General features: G+C 38.7%; 3 protein-coding genes across 3 annotated transcripts; all 3 read right to left on the reverse strand.

Annotated features, from left to right (window-relative positions):
* Positions 1-797: 797 nt before the first annotated feature.
* Positions 798-1,851, reverse strand: LOC119732312 (ficolin-3-like). The gene has a single exon (XM_038205769.1). It carries the CDS (start codon positions 1,849-1,851, stop codon positions 814-816), a length of 1,038 nt encoding a protein of 345 aa, XP_038061697.1. The 3' UTR covers positions 798-813.
* A 5,168-nt stretch (positions 1,852-7,019) lies between these two features.
* On the reverse strand, positions 7,020-8,339 carry LOC119732313 (microfibril-associated glycoprotein 4-like). Its single transcript, XM_038205770.1, has one exon. It carries the CDS (start codon positions 8,094-8,096, stop codon positions 7,020-7,022), a length of 1,077 nt encoding a protein of 358 aa, XP_038061698.1. The 5' UTR covers positions 8,097-8,339.
* Positions 8,340-10,685: 2,346 nt separating this feature from the next.
* On the reverse strand, positions 10,686-11,780 carry LOC119732314 (ficolin-2-like). Its single transcript, XM_038205771.1, has one exon. It carries the CDS (start codon positions 11,778-11,780, stop codon positions 10,725-10,727), a length of 1,056 nt encoding a protein of 351 aa, XP_038061699.1. The 3' UTR covers positions 10,686-10,724.
* Between the last annotated feature and the right edge of the window lie 4,402 nt (positions 11,781-16,182).

A 16,182-nucleotide genomic window follows, 5' to 3' on the forward strand; every position in this document is an offset into this window, starting at 1 on the left:
AGGAACAACTAGCTACTCAAATAGTTTGCATTTCTGCAGTAAAATTGTGAATGACAAATAATGATATCAAACTATTTGAACAAGTAAAATTGATTTTTTGTTTTGTTTTATGGATTTAAAAATATTTTATGTGATAGTATCTGGAGTAAAAATGTGTTGAAAATGTTTGATTTTTTTTTTGGCGAGAGAACCACCCGTCCACAGTTTCTAATCTGACGTCATATTTTGTGCAACAAAATGTTCTAGAATATAAGTATAAATAATTATTAATGAAATCAGACTAGCTTAACAATGGTGAAATTTCACTTTTGTCTTTTGGTTCTGTTTTTGGTTTTAAGTGTGTGTTTACTTTTCTAAAATCGTTCGAATGAAAAAGAGCTAAAACAACACTTTTTTTGCAACTATAATTTTGCAATAAATACGTACATTTAGTTGAAATTGACCGAGAATTTTTTTTAATAAATTTTTTTTTTTTCCAAAATGCGAGTCCAAAAGCAAGCCTAGGTCAACTCCTTTATCTTAGGCATTTGGGAAAATATAAAGCATTTAACTTAGACACTGCTGATGGTCAGATGCATTTTCAAAGTGGGGAGGAAAGAGCCTTCTTTCATTTTCCGAGAAGAGATGTACAGCACCGCATGTGCACGTGCACTTTAATTTAAAAACCCTTTGTGAGTAGATGAACAGTTCGGTTGGAAAGAAATCACAAGTGATCCCAAATTATTAAAGGCGAGAAATGTAACTAGATGACCATGATCGTGCAGTCATTCATGACGTACATGCGCCACCATGAAAGAACTACGGAATCTTAGGTCATGGTTGAATTTCTCGCATTTTCATGCTACATGCTTTAAAAGAATAATGCGGTTTCCATGCCCGCCATTGCACGCCCCTGTCACTACCTGCATTCTCATCTGGGTAATATAAACCGTTCAAGTGGCAGCGATAACATGCATAAAACCACCAGCCTCCTGAGTTCCTTTGGGCACAGTTAAAATTTGTGGCATCATTGTCACGATCCTTTGTTGTGAAGGAACGTCCTCTGTGATAGCCAAGAGAGTCACCGGCAGTGCTGCTCGCATCGTATTGGCCAATATTCAGATTGTACTCACCCGGAGATATTTTGAAATCCGAGTATTTTGCCCATCTCGTGTTGCCCTCCCAGTCCTCTAAATCAGCTCGTAGCTCCCATGTTCCTTGTAAATCATCAGACGTCAGAGTCACCAACTTGTCATTGCCTAACCAGAACTCACCGGGCAGATCGCCAAAACCAGACTGGTACTCCGCCCAGTTACGGTTGAAGTCCACGCTGCCATCTTGTCGCCTCTGAAATACTATCCACCCCCCGCCGTCAGTTTCCATGTCACAGTAGACACGAAGAATGCCATTACCGAATCCTTCTGGGTAGATTGTGAAGATACCGGTTGAACAATATCCGGCATCTAAGAGCATCTTGCAACTTCTGTAGCGATTCATGGGGATATCAGTCAGTGAGTAGAAAGGTGTGTCCTCATCTGCATCAAAGTACACGCTCCCTTGAGTTGCATTGAAGTCTTCGGGATGCTCTCGTCTTGTGGCGAGGTTCAACTCGCACAGTTTACTGCAGTCGTTAAAGTTGAACGACTTGCAACGTTCATCCATGGTGCATTCCCGTCCGCAGATGACACGAGATCGCATTGTTTTTGCTGCATATGCAAACTCTCTTAGGGCGCGATTTTCAGCGGCATAAAACACATGTTTCCCTGTACATGTATAAGAAGAAGTTTCAAATCCAGAGACAGACAAGGTACCTCCCAGGAATGTGATGGATATTATGTGAACTAGTTCAAAACTAATAATCTGTCTCGCCATTGTTTCCATCATGACGAAGGATTTAAAGTCGATTTGTATGTCAGCTAGTTTAAATCACTGGGAACGAATTCAAACGATCTGTTGCGTACGATGGTTGTGTGACCAAAACTACAAGCCATATACTGCAAAGCTGTCTTTTTAAGACCGATTCTTGATAGCTCTATTGATATAGATCCGGCGGCGATGGAATTTGGTATAGCTAGGCAAGCAATGGGTATATAGGTAGACGATGTGTAATTCTGTGATTGGTTATCAAAGTTCATACGTCATTCTATTCAAGGGGCTTGTAATTGGTCAATGTTTCCCCCAGTGACAAACCGTAGCTTTTGATTGGATGTGTGCTCATAATTTCTGTAGGCGTGAAATGCCGGTTTGTAATGCATAGGCCGCGTCCAAATAACTTGTCTAATTACTCCTCTAATAGCTTTGTCTGCATGCGTTATGGAAGAAGCTGAATGCCCTTGCCATTGACACGTGAGTTATTGCCGGCAGCAGGCAGTTAATTATGAGTCTTGCTTTAGGAAGTCGTACTGAATATAACGCTGTAATTAAGAGTTAAAGGCCATTGCGTTCATCTCATCAACGTCACGCTCTTTGATTCTAATCTCACAACCGAATAATAATTTAAACGACTAGTCCGGTATTGAAGGTCTTGTTAATTTCAGCAACAGTCATAATAAGCAGTCTCATCGGATCGCTTATTATGCCGAAAGCAACGAGCTTATCTGGTTATATTTTATATAAAAGTGATTGCTAAACTTGAATTGATTATTAATTATTTTTAAAATTCGAATTCTTAATTTTTTCGAAAGTGTACAATACGATGATTTATTTGTATACTGGGAAGCCTGTTATAAAAATAATTTGGGAAATATTATTATACTAACTATATCGTGTAGGAGTTTGTGATCAACATTAACCATTTTAGTACATGGCAGACAAAATCTGAGGACGCTTTTGGGAGATGGTAAATTCGTGTTAATAAGGCTAATAGACACGTCACGAACATGTTACTATTCATCGACACGAACGCGCGCCCAGACATTCAGCTTAGAGCAAGTTCGGGCGCGAACTAAGACCATAATTCGACAAACTTCGCTCTAACTCGCTGAAGGATGGTTGGACTACTCTCTTCGACTATTTGGAACAGACCACGTGGTATGGTTCCGTGGTCTCAAAAACGAGGTTGTGGATGACGGTGCATATATTGTAGCCATACGTGTTCTGAAGCAAGAACCTTAGTCGCCTTACAACTACCAATCACACTGCTAGAATCACAATTTCGCACACTCAATATTTCAAATCAAACGAGAAACAAAAGTAATAAGGCATTGGTTTCATCACTCAGTTTATTCAACGTCATTGGTCATTGGAACCATTTTTTGTATCGCAATATACAAGCAAAAAAGTTTAAAATGTGCATATTATTTGAGATCCTTAAAATTGTGTTTGACGCTTTCTTTTTCCTTTTCGTGTATCGATGTGTGCTTAATGGTCAATTTGATTTAATTTCAAAAAGGCTAATCAACGTAGAAATAAGACCTTATTAGCGATGCATGATGTCTAAGTTATAATTTTGCAGTATTATTATAACAAGTCATTTGTTTTATTGTTGAATCTTTGTGATTTCAGTAGGAACAACTAGCTACTGAAATAGTTTGCATTTCTGCAGTAAAATTGTGAACGACAAATAATGATATCAAACTATTTGAACAAGTAAAATTGATTTTTCGTTTTGTTATATGGATTTTAAAATATTTCATGTGATAGTATCTGGAGTAAAAATGTGTTGATAATGTTTGATTTTTTTGGACGAGAGAAACACCCATCTACAGTTTCTAAGCTGACGTCATATTTTGTGCAACAAAATGTTCTAGAATATAAGTATGAATAATTACTAATGAAATCAGACTAACATAACAATAATGAAATTTCACTTTTGTCTTTTGGTTCTGTTTTTGGTTTTAAGTGTGTGTTTACTTTTCTAAAATCGTTCGAATAAAACAAAGAGCTAAAACAACCCATTTTTTTTGCAATAACACTCCACTGCAGTTTAAAAGCTGACGTCACTTTTTGAACTATAATTTTGCAATAAATACGTATATAATAGATATGGTAGCTTCGTTACATCCGTTTATCTGACTTTATCAGCCCTGTCATGTTGTAGAAAGTTCAACAGGTTAAATCCTTCAAAACCATATATTTATCGGATAATTCCACCTCACTAATATAAAGAACTTTTTTTTTCAAAATAAGAGCATAAGCAGTACAGTTTGCAGATTTAATTGAACTTTTGCGTGTGGTTAGGCCTTCTATTGATCTGTCACCCAAAAAGTAAAACCTGAGTGGATACCAGTCTGTACCCACGAGTCACCGGCAGTGCTGCTGACATCGTATTGACCAATACTCAGATTGTACTCACCCCAGGATATTTGGAAATCTGAGAACTTTGCCCATGGATATTAAAGGCCAGAACTGGTAAAAGATGAACATATTGTACAATTCGGAAGAAAAAGACTGAAATAACCCATTTTTTGTGTTTGCAATAGGAATGACACTTAACCGCATTTTTAGGCTTAACTCCAGATTTTTTTTGGTGGAAATTTAATTGTGCATAAAACATATCAATAAAAAATATGGAACTCAAAATCCCATTATATTTTCCCCCCAATTTTTACATTTTAACAAACAGCGAGAACATTCACATCATATGTAATTACAGAGACATAGTTATGTATAGCATGCAATTATTTTTTTTCGATTATTGTTATTGTCATAATAGTTATTGCGGAAAATTTACGAGGATTTTAGTCCTTAAAACATGCACTTATCGGCGCATTAAACTTCAATGGAAAACAAACAAACGTTACATCCTGTTTTGGGATAAAATGTGTAAAAACCTTACTTCCTATAATAATATTAGACTCGTGGCAATATTGTTATAGTTCATGCAATATGTGCGTTTATCCTCCGAAAAAAGCCAAGCGGCATTATACATTTATGACTAAGCTATATAATGTTCATGGTCCAATTTCACGCATTTTCATGCTACATGCTTTCAGAGAATAGGGCCAATTCCATGAAAACCATTGCACGCCCATTAAACTAACTGTATTCTCATCTGGGTAATATGGACCATTCAAGTGAGAGAAAAAACACCCTTTGAACCACCAGGCTCCTGTATATCTTTGTGCACAATTATAATTTGCTGCATCATTATCACGATCCTTTGTTGTGAAGGGGCTTCCTCTGTGATGCTGAGAGGCTTTCTGACAACCTAGAGAGTCACCGGCAGTGCTGCTGGCATCGTATTGGCCAATATTCAGATTGTACTCACCAGGGGATATTTGGAAATCCGAGTACTTTGCCCATGCCGTGTTGTTCTCCCAGTCCTCTAAATCAACTCGTAGCTCCCATGTTCCACGTGAACCATCAGACGTCAGAGTCACCAAGTTGTCATTGCCCAACCAGAACTCACCGGACAGATCGCCAAAGCCAGACTGGTACTCGGCCCAGTTACATGCGAACCTCAATGCCAGACGGGTTCAGGCCGTCATCTGCGGGTAGCACACCCTGACATTTCCGGCTTCGCTCACTGTGAGCGGGTTGCAGACAGATATTTCCGGCCTCGCTCGTTGTGTGTTTATCTGTCATCCGTTCCAAATATCTCAAAACCTTTGCATGTATACACGTCATCCGACGTGAACTGGTTAAGGCAGATTGCTATATCTGTAAAATATGGAAGGAGCCAGAAATGGGTGGGCCTCAATTTATTGTTGAGGCCGCTTTTTCGTTAAATGGGTTTAATTTGGGCCATGGTCTATGATATGTAAGCAGATTCGGCGATTAATTAGGCAACTAGACAGCGTATGACATCGAGAACCCGACCAATCAGCGGGCGCCTTCTACACGCGCGTAATGCGAACTCCCGGCGTGCGTAAACATCACGCCGACTGTGAGTGACATTTTTGTAAAGGTTTTTGTATTACAAAAACTTGACGTCAAAATTGATCAATCAAATTCTTAGTCCAGATCTCGGAATGAAATGACGTCACGCATGCTTCGATAATTATATCAGACGTTCTACCGGAGTTAGGCTCCGTGGAAAACGGGTGATACTGAGACTAACTTTACGGAGATGAACGTTAGATCTCTAAAATTCCTAGACACATCTTTGGAGACTTGCGGCAACCAATGGGAATCCATAATTGTGGTTTAGATTGAAGTTAACGCCCTGACAACGAGGTTGCCATCCAAACGTATTTGAATCATAAGCCCAAGTCGCCTTACTGCTGTCAATCACGCTGCTATAGAATCACATTTTCGAACGCTCGACCCTTTAAATCAATCAAAAAGAAAAACAGTCCTGCATTATATTGGTTCTCGTCACTCAGTTTATTCAACGTCATCGGTCATTAGAACCACTTTTTTTATCGCAATATACAAGCAAAAAGTAAAATGTGCATATTATTTAAGATCAAATGAAACTTTTTAGGGTTAGCTTCAGCGATGTTATCATCATTACAAGTGATTACCATTGAGTTAGTTCTCGCATTTGAAATAAATTGCAACACCCCCCAGTTTTTGCAACACTAACTTAAGTGAGCAACAGTTGACAATGTCAATTCCATGCCAAATAGAGGAATGAGTTTGATTGGTGGAGAAGCATTTTAAAATTCTTTCTTTGACAGGAGGAATAACCAGCAACCAAAATATTTTCCACTTGTGCAGTAAAATATTGATTAGAAATTATGACGAAAGTGCTGGATTGAAATGATGTTTGATTTTGTATTTTTTTTTTTTTAAAGAATAACGGTCATCCAGTCCGTAAACTGACGTCATTTATGCAACGTTCCATTTGTGAAAAATAAATATTAATAATAAATTATGGAATCAGGCTGAATTAAATTTTATTTTGTTTGTATGTTTGTTTGTTTATTTGTTTCTATTTTCGCTTTTGTGTTTTTTTCTATTCTTTTTTTTTTTTTTTTTTTTACTTTTCTTTCCCTAGAGCTGGAGAGAAAAATTTGGTTGAAATAACACAATGAGTTAAAATAACTCATTTTCTTGTGAAGTAGGAATAACACTTAACTACAGATCTATGTTTACGGTGTAATTTCGAGGAACGATTAACTAGTGCCTACTAAAACAAATGAACAATATAACGTTCATGGCCCAATTTCACGCATTTTCATACTACATGCTTTCAGAGAATAACGCCGTTTCCATGCAGACCATTGTACGCCCTGGTTACTACCTGCATTCGTATCTGGGTAATATCTACCATTCAAGTGAGAGAAAAAACACCGATTAAACCACCAGGCTCCTGCGAACTTTTCTGCACAATTATGATCTGATGCATCATTGTCACGATCCTTTGTTGTGAAGGGACGTCCTCTGTGATATTGAAGGGCATGTCCTCTGCGATACCAATAGTGACCGCTCTGATATCTTAGAGAGTCATCGGCAGTGCTGTTGACATCGTATTGGCCAATATTCAGATTGTACTCACCCGGGGATATTTGGAAATCTGAGTACTTTGCCCATGCCGTGTTGTTCTCCCAGTCCTCTAAATCAACTCGTAGCTCCCACGTTCCACGTGAATCATCAGACGTGACAGTCGCCAAGTTGTCATTGCCCAACCAGAATTCACCGGACAGTTTGCCAAAGCCAGACTGGTACTCGGCCCAGTTACGGTAGAAGTCCACGCTGCCATCTTGTCGCCTCTGAAACACGATCCATCCCCCGCCGTAAGTTTCCATGTCACAGTAGACAAGTAGACTGCAATGACCGAATCCCTCTGTGTGGATTGTGTAGACACCGCTTGAACGATAACCGGCATCTAAGAGCATCTTGCAACTTCTGTAGCGATCGAAGGAGCTATCAGTCAGTGAGTAGAGAGGTGTGTCCTCATCTGTATCAAAGTACACACTCCCTTGAGTTGCATTGAAGTCTTCGGGATGCTCTCGTCTTGTGGCAAGGTTCAACTCGCACATTTTATTGCAGTCGTTAAAGTTAAAAGACTTGCAACGTTCATCCATGCTGCATTCCCGTCCGCAGATGACACGAGATCGTACAATTTTGTTTGAATATGCCAACTCTTTTAGGGCGCAATTTTCAGAGGCATAAAAGGTGTGTTTCCCTGCATAAGAAGTTTCAAATCCAGAGACAAACAAGGCAGCTCCCTGGCACATGATGAATATTATACGAAACAGTTCCAGACGATTCAAAATACTTTGCGCCATTGTTTCTATTACGGATTAAGTATTTTTTTTTTTTTTTGTTATGACGAAAGAAATTACGACGATCTCATTTTGTCCGACGTGATGTTTGCAGGAGATAGTTATAATTGTGTGGAACAAAATTCAGCGATTTGTCATGTCTGATGTAACAATAATTATATCAACAACAGTTGTTAAACAACTAACATTTCAAGCCATACGGCTTTCGGTTGCTGTCTTCTTTACACAACTGCTAGAGTGCTTTGTTGATACTGAGGCCTGGCGATGATGAGATTTGGTAGTTTACAGACAACAATGGGTTGAGGTAGACGATGTGGAACTCTCTGATTGGTTTAACTTCATCCACGTCAGTGGTTTGTAATTGGTCAGTCTTTCCACCAGTCACCAACTGTAAAGCCTTTGCTGGCGGGAGTTTTTATAAGCCATTACACCATCAGTCTGATATTATGGATATATTTACTCTGTGAAGCGCTGAAGTACAGTCTTCGTTCTGTTAATTAATTGTCGTCATAAAAAAGTAAATTACCAGCAGTCTTCAAGTAAGTAGTCATATCGCTGGCAACTATAGCTCTTACGATACTGTTTTAGTTCCAGCGATTCTACTGAAATTGAGAGGGTGAATATTGGTCTCGTAGGAACAATATTCTGGTTATAATGCCTACCCCTTAAGGCCACTAGCTAATTGCTTCAAGGGGAAACGATTACCAAAGATGCCTCACTCTAGGAGCACGAGCTCATTACGCTCAAGGATGAACGATTACCAAACCTTTATTGACAGCCTGATATTAAATAGAGTCACAGACATTGGGAGTTGCGTTTAACATCCGATGTAGGTATGTACGCTGGACTCTTTGGTTAAGGCAGATTACATTTCTTGTAATACTAAGAGAAGGGCAAATATATGGGCAGTGCTCAATTTCTGAGGAGCAGATTCCGTTAATAGGGTTTAGTTTAGTGCTCGACATGCTTCGAATATGTATGTTAGATCTCAAAATTCGGGAACGATTCGTGAGAGACTTGCGGAAACCAGTCATCACCCTGGGTCCAGGGTTCAGGGTAAGGTTGAAGTTGACGCCCTGAAGACGAGGTTGTGAACAAAAGGGTATCCATCAATACGTGTTTTGAATGGTAAGGCCCAGTGGCCTTACACAATGCCAACCACACTGCTAGAATCACATTCTTGCACACTCAACACATTAAATCAATGGAGAAAAAAATCAATCAGGGATTGGTTCTCATCACTCAGTTTATTCAACGTCATTGGTCATTGGAACCTTTTTTTTGGTATCGCAATATACAAGCAAAATGTAAAACGTGAATATTAATGAAAATCCGTTGAAAAGTATAAGGGTTAAGGTGGCCTATTCCTCCCGCGTCTCGATGTGTGTTTCATGGGCAACTAAATGTACTTTTAAATAAGCACTGGAAAAATGACAACACGCCCTGAATTATGCATAATGTTGATAGTTGGGTCAGTAATATGGTTATTATTACAAGTAATTACTATTGATTTGCTTTCATTTCGAATAAAACAAATTACAGCCCCCGCAAAAAAAAAACACCCACGACGTTTTGCAACACGAAATAAGCGAGCTAACAATGAAAAGTCCATGCCAAAAAAGTGGAACGAATTTGATTTGTCGAAGAGCATTTTACTTTTCGTTCTTTTACAGTAGGAATAACCAGCAACCCATATATATTCCACTTGTGCAGTAACACGTGTATTGGAAATAATGACACCCGACTAATTTTACAAGTTAAATTCTATTTATTTTGGTTTTGGGGATTTTTAAATATTTTCTTGCGAGAGTAACTGTATTTAAATGATGTTGACTTGTGTATTTTGTTTGCCAAAGAATAACGCTCAATCAAGTTTGTCAGCCGACGCCATTTGTGCAAAGTTCCATTTGTAAAATATAAATATGAATAATCAATAATGGAATCAGGCTAAATAAAATTTTAGTTTGTTTGTTTGTTTGTTTGTTTCTGTTTTCGGTAATGTGGTTTTATTTGTTTATATTTTGCTTTTTACTTTTCTTTTTTCTTTCCACAATAACTGGAGAGAAACAAATCGGTTGGAATAACACAGAGAGTTAAGCTTTCCATTTTCTTTTGCAGTAGGAATAACACTCGACTACAGTTCTAAACTGACGTCATAATTTTGTGGAACTATCGTTCAATAAAAAAAAACAAATCTAGGTTTTCCCAGTTACTTTTACACTTGTATCATTTCAATTCCATAGAAAAAATAACACCAATAGATTTCATACTTGGTCCAATGTAATCGCAAAGTAGGAGGTTTTGATTTGTCCTAGTTTTGTTAAATTCGTCTCATGAAATTTCAACTATTCAAGTGTTAAAGTAACTGGGAAACTGTTAATGAACATTTTTAAATGTCAAACATAAATTGTGGAAATCATTGTTAAAAAAATAATTTTAACAGTAACAAGGTTAATTAAATGGATCACACATCCAATCCTCTTGTGCAAACAGAGCGTTTTAAAAGATTAAAAAAAAGGTCATGGGCCAATTTTACGTATAGCACCTTGATTGGTGAAAGGTGAACGTACTGTACAATTTCCCATGATTAACAAGCGTCAACACATTAAAAGAATATTAATAAAACAATGTTTATGGTCCAATTTCCCGCATTTTTATGCTACATGCTTTCAGAGAATAACCCGATTTCCATGAATGCCATTGCAAACCCTGGTAACTACCTGCATTCTCATCTGGGTAGTATTGAGCATTCAGGTGAGAGTAAAAACAATTATTAAACCACCAGGCTCCTGTGTACTTTTGTGCACAAGTGTATAGATCTGACACATCATTGTCATGATCTTTTGTTGAGAAGGGACGTCCTCTGTGATACCACAGGGGATTTGTTTCATGCCCAAGAGAGTCACCGGCAGTGCTGCTGCCATCGTATCGACCAATATTCAGATTGTACTCACCCGGGGATATTTGGAAATCTGAATACTTTGCCCATGCCGTGTTGCCCTCCCAGTCCTCTAAATCAACTCGTAGCTCCCATGTTCCATATGACTCATAAGACGTCAGAGTCACCAAGTTGTCATTGCCCAACCAGAACTCACCGGACAGATCGCCAAAGCCAGACTGGTACTCGGCCCAGTTGCCGTAGAAGTCCACGCTGCCATCTTGTCGCCTCTGAAACACGATCCATCCCCCGCCGTCAGTTTCCATGTCACAGTATACACGAAGACCGCCATTACCAAATCCCTCTGGGTAGATTGTGTAGATACCGCTTGAACGATAGTCGGCATCAAGGAGCATCTTGCAACTTTTGCAGTGATCCAAGTAGCTATCAGTCAGTGAGTGGAGAGGTGTGTTCTCATCTGCATCAAAGTACACACTTCCTTGAGTTGCGTTGAAGTCTTCAGGATGCTCTTGTCTTTTGGCAAGGTTCAACTCGCACATTTTACTGCAGTCGTTGAAGTTAAAAGACTTGCAATGGTCATCCATGCTGCATTCCCGTCCGCAGATGACACGCGATCGAACAAGTTTTTGTTCATAGGTAAACTCTTGTAGTGCGCGATTTTCAGCAGCATAAAACATATACTTCCCCGTATAAGAAGTTTCAAATCCAGAGACAAACAACGTAGCTCCCAGGCATATGATGAATATTATTTGAAATACTTTCTGAACCACATAGGTCTGTTTCGCCATTCTTTCAGTTTGTTGAAGTCCTCGTTATAATCAACGGAGTTCTGATGATGGAGACGTCTATAATAGATCCCTCTCGAAATTGATCTACTGCACGCAAAGATTATTTGATATATGGAGCGGCATATGTTCCCAAAGAGAGTTCCCTATTTACTATGGCTACTCCTTTTGCTGGAGGCCACAAGCTTATTGCAGTCAAGGATGATTACCACACCTGAATTGACAGCCATATAATAAGAAAACTTAAATCAAGTCACGAATATGTGGAGTCGAGTCCACAGCAACACCCCCAAACGTTCATGTACTTGGAGGCCTGGCAATTGCTCTGTTAAAAGAAATGTGAAAAATTCTCAATATTTTAGAATGATCACCGTTATTTGAGGGTCTTGTTGATGATGACCACATTTTTATGGTTGCTCATACCGTAAACATCTACATAATCTGCAGACCTATTATGTTCTAAAATGAATCTGTTACATGTTGCATATTTTTTAACAACCCTTTCCATGATGGTCACACTTAATATTTCCGTCCGTCATTTTTGGAATACAATTTTGTTTCTTCAAGGTCCAGTTTGTGCGGATATATTTTAACGACCAACGAACTTAGCCTGAAATACGAACATTCTGATACAAAATTCCATCTTAGTTTGCTTGTGGCGATTCCATACCATTTTATTCACTATTGTGTGTTTCATTTCTGGCAATTTCATGCTAGCCTTTTTTAGAGAATAATCCGTTCCACTGAGTACACCACATCCCCATTCACACTTAGCAAAGGAATATGTGCTAAGCCGGTTTTAAACAAGTACATTTAAAACCCGGCAAGTGGACTGAACGCAGATAATAGACTCTACAGGGTGACCCCTAAAAATGCAACCCTGAAACATTTGCCTTTTTCAAAAACATGATCTGTGATTGATATGTTTTAGATATCAGATTAAAGCTGAGAGTTCTTTTCTTCAAATACTGAAAAAAAAGTAATCACGAAAACAGCATATTGGGTTGCTGAGAAAATGCCAATTAAACAAAACTCCTTTTTGGTCAATTCCAATGGTATTACTACAGTTGAGGGATTTACCCTGTACCTTTTTGTGCATGAAATGCATGTAGCGGATTGTGTCCCAATCTTTACAAACAACTTGACACATAATATGACAAGAACACCAATGAATTTGATGAATATACCTGTTATTTTCCATATGAACAGGTATCTTATGCTTTTCAGTCCTATTTTAAACCTTTCAGCATCATACACAATGTGAAGAAATAAAAAAATTTGCACAGATAAAAACAATTTAAAATGAGTGTTTTTTAACTGTGCTAATGTCATTGGAATGGACCAAAAAGGGAACTAATGTTGTATTACAATCGTATAATCTCATTGGTCTGTAAATATTGGGTAAACGTATAAATTGTGGAGGATTTAAGGCCAGTATTCGCTTTGTTTATTTGTTGTCGTCATAGAAAACGCCACTGTAATAATAATGCACACCAAACCATAAAGACATTGCGTTCATACCAAATGCACGCTCTTTGAATCCATTCTCAACAGTGAATGAGAAAGGCATTATATGCATTGAATGGCAAGTCAGAGATACAGACGTTTGTAATTGGAGCAGCCATTTCGGCAGTAAGCAACTTCACATGATAACACGGACTGTCACGATATCGATTTAGTTCCAGTGAAGCGAATGATCGAGTTTGAATGGGACATATTGTTGTTCTCGAGGGACAATTCTCTGGTTACTATGCCTACTCCTTCTGCCAAGGCAACACAATTATTGTGGTCAATTAATTGTCGTCATAAAAGATACATGACTGTTATAACGAAGGCACTTGGAATATTGCGTACGTTCATATCAATTTCACGTTCTTTGACTCCATTCGCATCATTTAATGGGAAAGTAATAGTGATAAATGCGCCCATCATCTAAGCAGGGGTCTTTATAATCAGCAATTTGGGAATTATAGCACGAACTGCCACGATATTGATTTAGTTTCAATTAATTTAATGAGATTGGGACGTATTTTACCTTGAGGGACATTTAAACGACTGATCAACAGACCGAACTTACAGTCTGAAATTAAATAAAGTCACTTATATTCGGAGTTATGTTCACAAAATCCCAACTCATCTGTGCGTATTAATGACATTACGATTGCTTGGTTGGAAGACTTGTGAAAACGTCTCAAGATTTCGAGAATACTCGCCATCATTCAAACAATAATCAAGGCCTTTTTGAATGATTACTGTGTTTCTAAATTACGGGAAATCTGCCTAGCAATTTTTCTGCAACTAACTTTTGTCAGTGTCTAAGTAGTCAATATCTACGTTTCCACAAGATGTCAGAGCCGTGTGGTATGGAGCGCCACCAAGCGTCATAAGCCCGTGATCGATCATGGGATAGGGTTCGCTCGTCCAGATCCACCGTCCTATACAAGGGCGCTGATGACCTCCCATTTGTCGGAGCTCTCATTCGACGGATTTTGGTTCTTCGGAAGCGCGATGGAATGAACGTGCATCGCTAATATTAAGTGACCTATCATCAATGCCTAGCGAAACTGATTCTGTGAATGGATTAGCGATCACCAGCGGCATTAGATAGTGCGTTGGGGACGGACGAAGAAATGGCAAACTCTTCCCTGGGCATTGGCCTCCTCTTGATGGGAATCTATTATGCAAACGTGCTACCCTCTATAGTTTAGATATCTACTTCTACCCTCGCCACGCATTCACATCCGTTGTATGTCTTCATTCAATGGTCAATGCAGATTTCTTCTGGACAGGGCAAATGTATTGGTAGTGTTTAACTTAAGGGATCCCATTGCGTTAATACTGCTGTCAATCACGCTGCTGTAGAATCACATTTTGGCACACTCGACCCTTTAAATCAATCAAGACAGAAAAACAGTCCTGGATTATATTGGTTCTCGTCACTCAGTTTATTCAACGTCATTGGTCATTAGAACCACTTTTTTAATCGCAATATACAAGCAAAAAGTAAAATGTGCATACTAATTTAGATCAAATGAAACTTATTAGGGTTAGCTTCAGCGATGTTATCATCATTACAAGTGATTACCATTGAGTTAGTTCTCGCATTTGAAATAAATTGCAACACCCCCCAGTTTTTGCAACCCTAACATAAGTGAGCAACAGTTGACAATGTCAATTCCATGCCAAATAGAGGAATGAGTTTGATTAGTGGAGAAGCATTTTAAAGTTCTTTCTTTGACAGGAGGAATAACCAGCAACCAAAATATTGTCCACTTGTGCAGTAAAATATTTATTAGAAATTATAACGAAAGTAACTGGATTGAAATGATGTTTAATTTTGTAATTTTTTTTTTAAGAATAACGGGTCCTCCAGTTCGTAAACTGACGTCATTATGCAACGTTCCATTTGTGAAATTATAATACCAATAATAAATTATGGAATCAGGCTAAATTAAATGTTTTGTTTGTATGTTTGTTTGTTTGTTTTCTATTTTCGCTTGTGTGTGTTTTTTTTAATTCTTTTTGTTTTTTTACTTTTTTTCCCTAATAACTGGAGAGAAAAAATTGGTCGGAATAACACAATGAGTTAAAATAACTCATTTTCTTGTGCAGTAAGAATAACACTTAACTACAGTTCTATGTTTACGTTGTGATTTTGAGGAACGATTAACTAGTGCTTACTAAAACAAATGAACAATATAACGTTCATGGTCCAATTTCACGCATTTTCATGCTACATGCTTTCAGAGAATAACGCCGTTTCCATGCCGACCATTGTACGCCCTGGTTACTACCTGCATTCGTATCTGGGTAATATCTACCATTCAAGTGAGAGAAAAAACACCGATTAAACCACCACGCTCCTGCGAACTTTTCTGCACAATTATGATCTGCTGCATCATTGTCACGATCCTTTGTTGTGAAGGGACGTCCTATGTGATATTGAAGGCCTTGTCCTCCGCGATACCCATAGTGACCGCTCTGATATCTAAGAGAGTCACCGGCAGTGCTATTGACATAGTATTGGCCAATATTCAGATTGTACTCACCCGGGGATATTTGGAAATCTGAGTACTTTGCCCATGCCGTGTTGTTCTCCCAGTCCTCTAAATCAACTCGTAGCTCCCATGTTCCACGTGAATCATCAGACGTCAGAGTCGCCAAGTTGTCATTGCCCAACCAGAATTCACCGGACAGTTTTCCAAAGCCAGGCTGGTACTCGGCCCAGTTACGGTAGAAGTCCACGCTGCCATCTTGTCGCCTCTGAAACACGATCCATCCTCCGCCGTCAGTTTCCATGTCACAGTAGACAAGTAGACTGCAATGACCGAATCCCTCTGTGTGGATTGTGTAGACACCGCTTGAACGATAACCGGCATCAAAGAGCATCTTGCAACTTCTGTAG

Source organism: Patiria miniata, unplaced genomic scaffold (assembly GCF_015706575.1).
Source record: "Patiria miniata isolate m_02_andy unplaced genomic scaffold, ASM1570657v1 HiC_scaffold_24, whole genome shotgun sequence".
In the NCBI taxonomy this organism is placed as follows: domain Eukaryota; kingdom Metazoa; phylum Echinodermata; class Asteroidea; order Valvatida; family Asterinidae; genus Patiria; species Patiria miniata.

Excerpts from the sequence above, each read along its gene's own strand:
- LOC119732312 (XM_038205769.1), bottom strand. The coding sequence starts at position 1,851 with ATGGCGAGACAGATTATTAGTTTTGAACTAGTTCACATAATATCCATC.
- LOC119732313 (XM_038205770.1), bottom strand. The coding sequence starts at position 8,096 with ATGGCGCAAAGTATTTTGAATCGTCTGGAACTGTTTCGTATAATATTC.
- LOC119732314 (XM_038205771.1), bottom strand. The coding sequence starts at position 11,780 with ATGGCGAAACAGACCTATGTGGTTCAGAAAGTATTTCAAATAATATTC.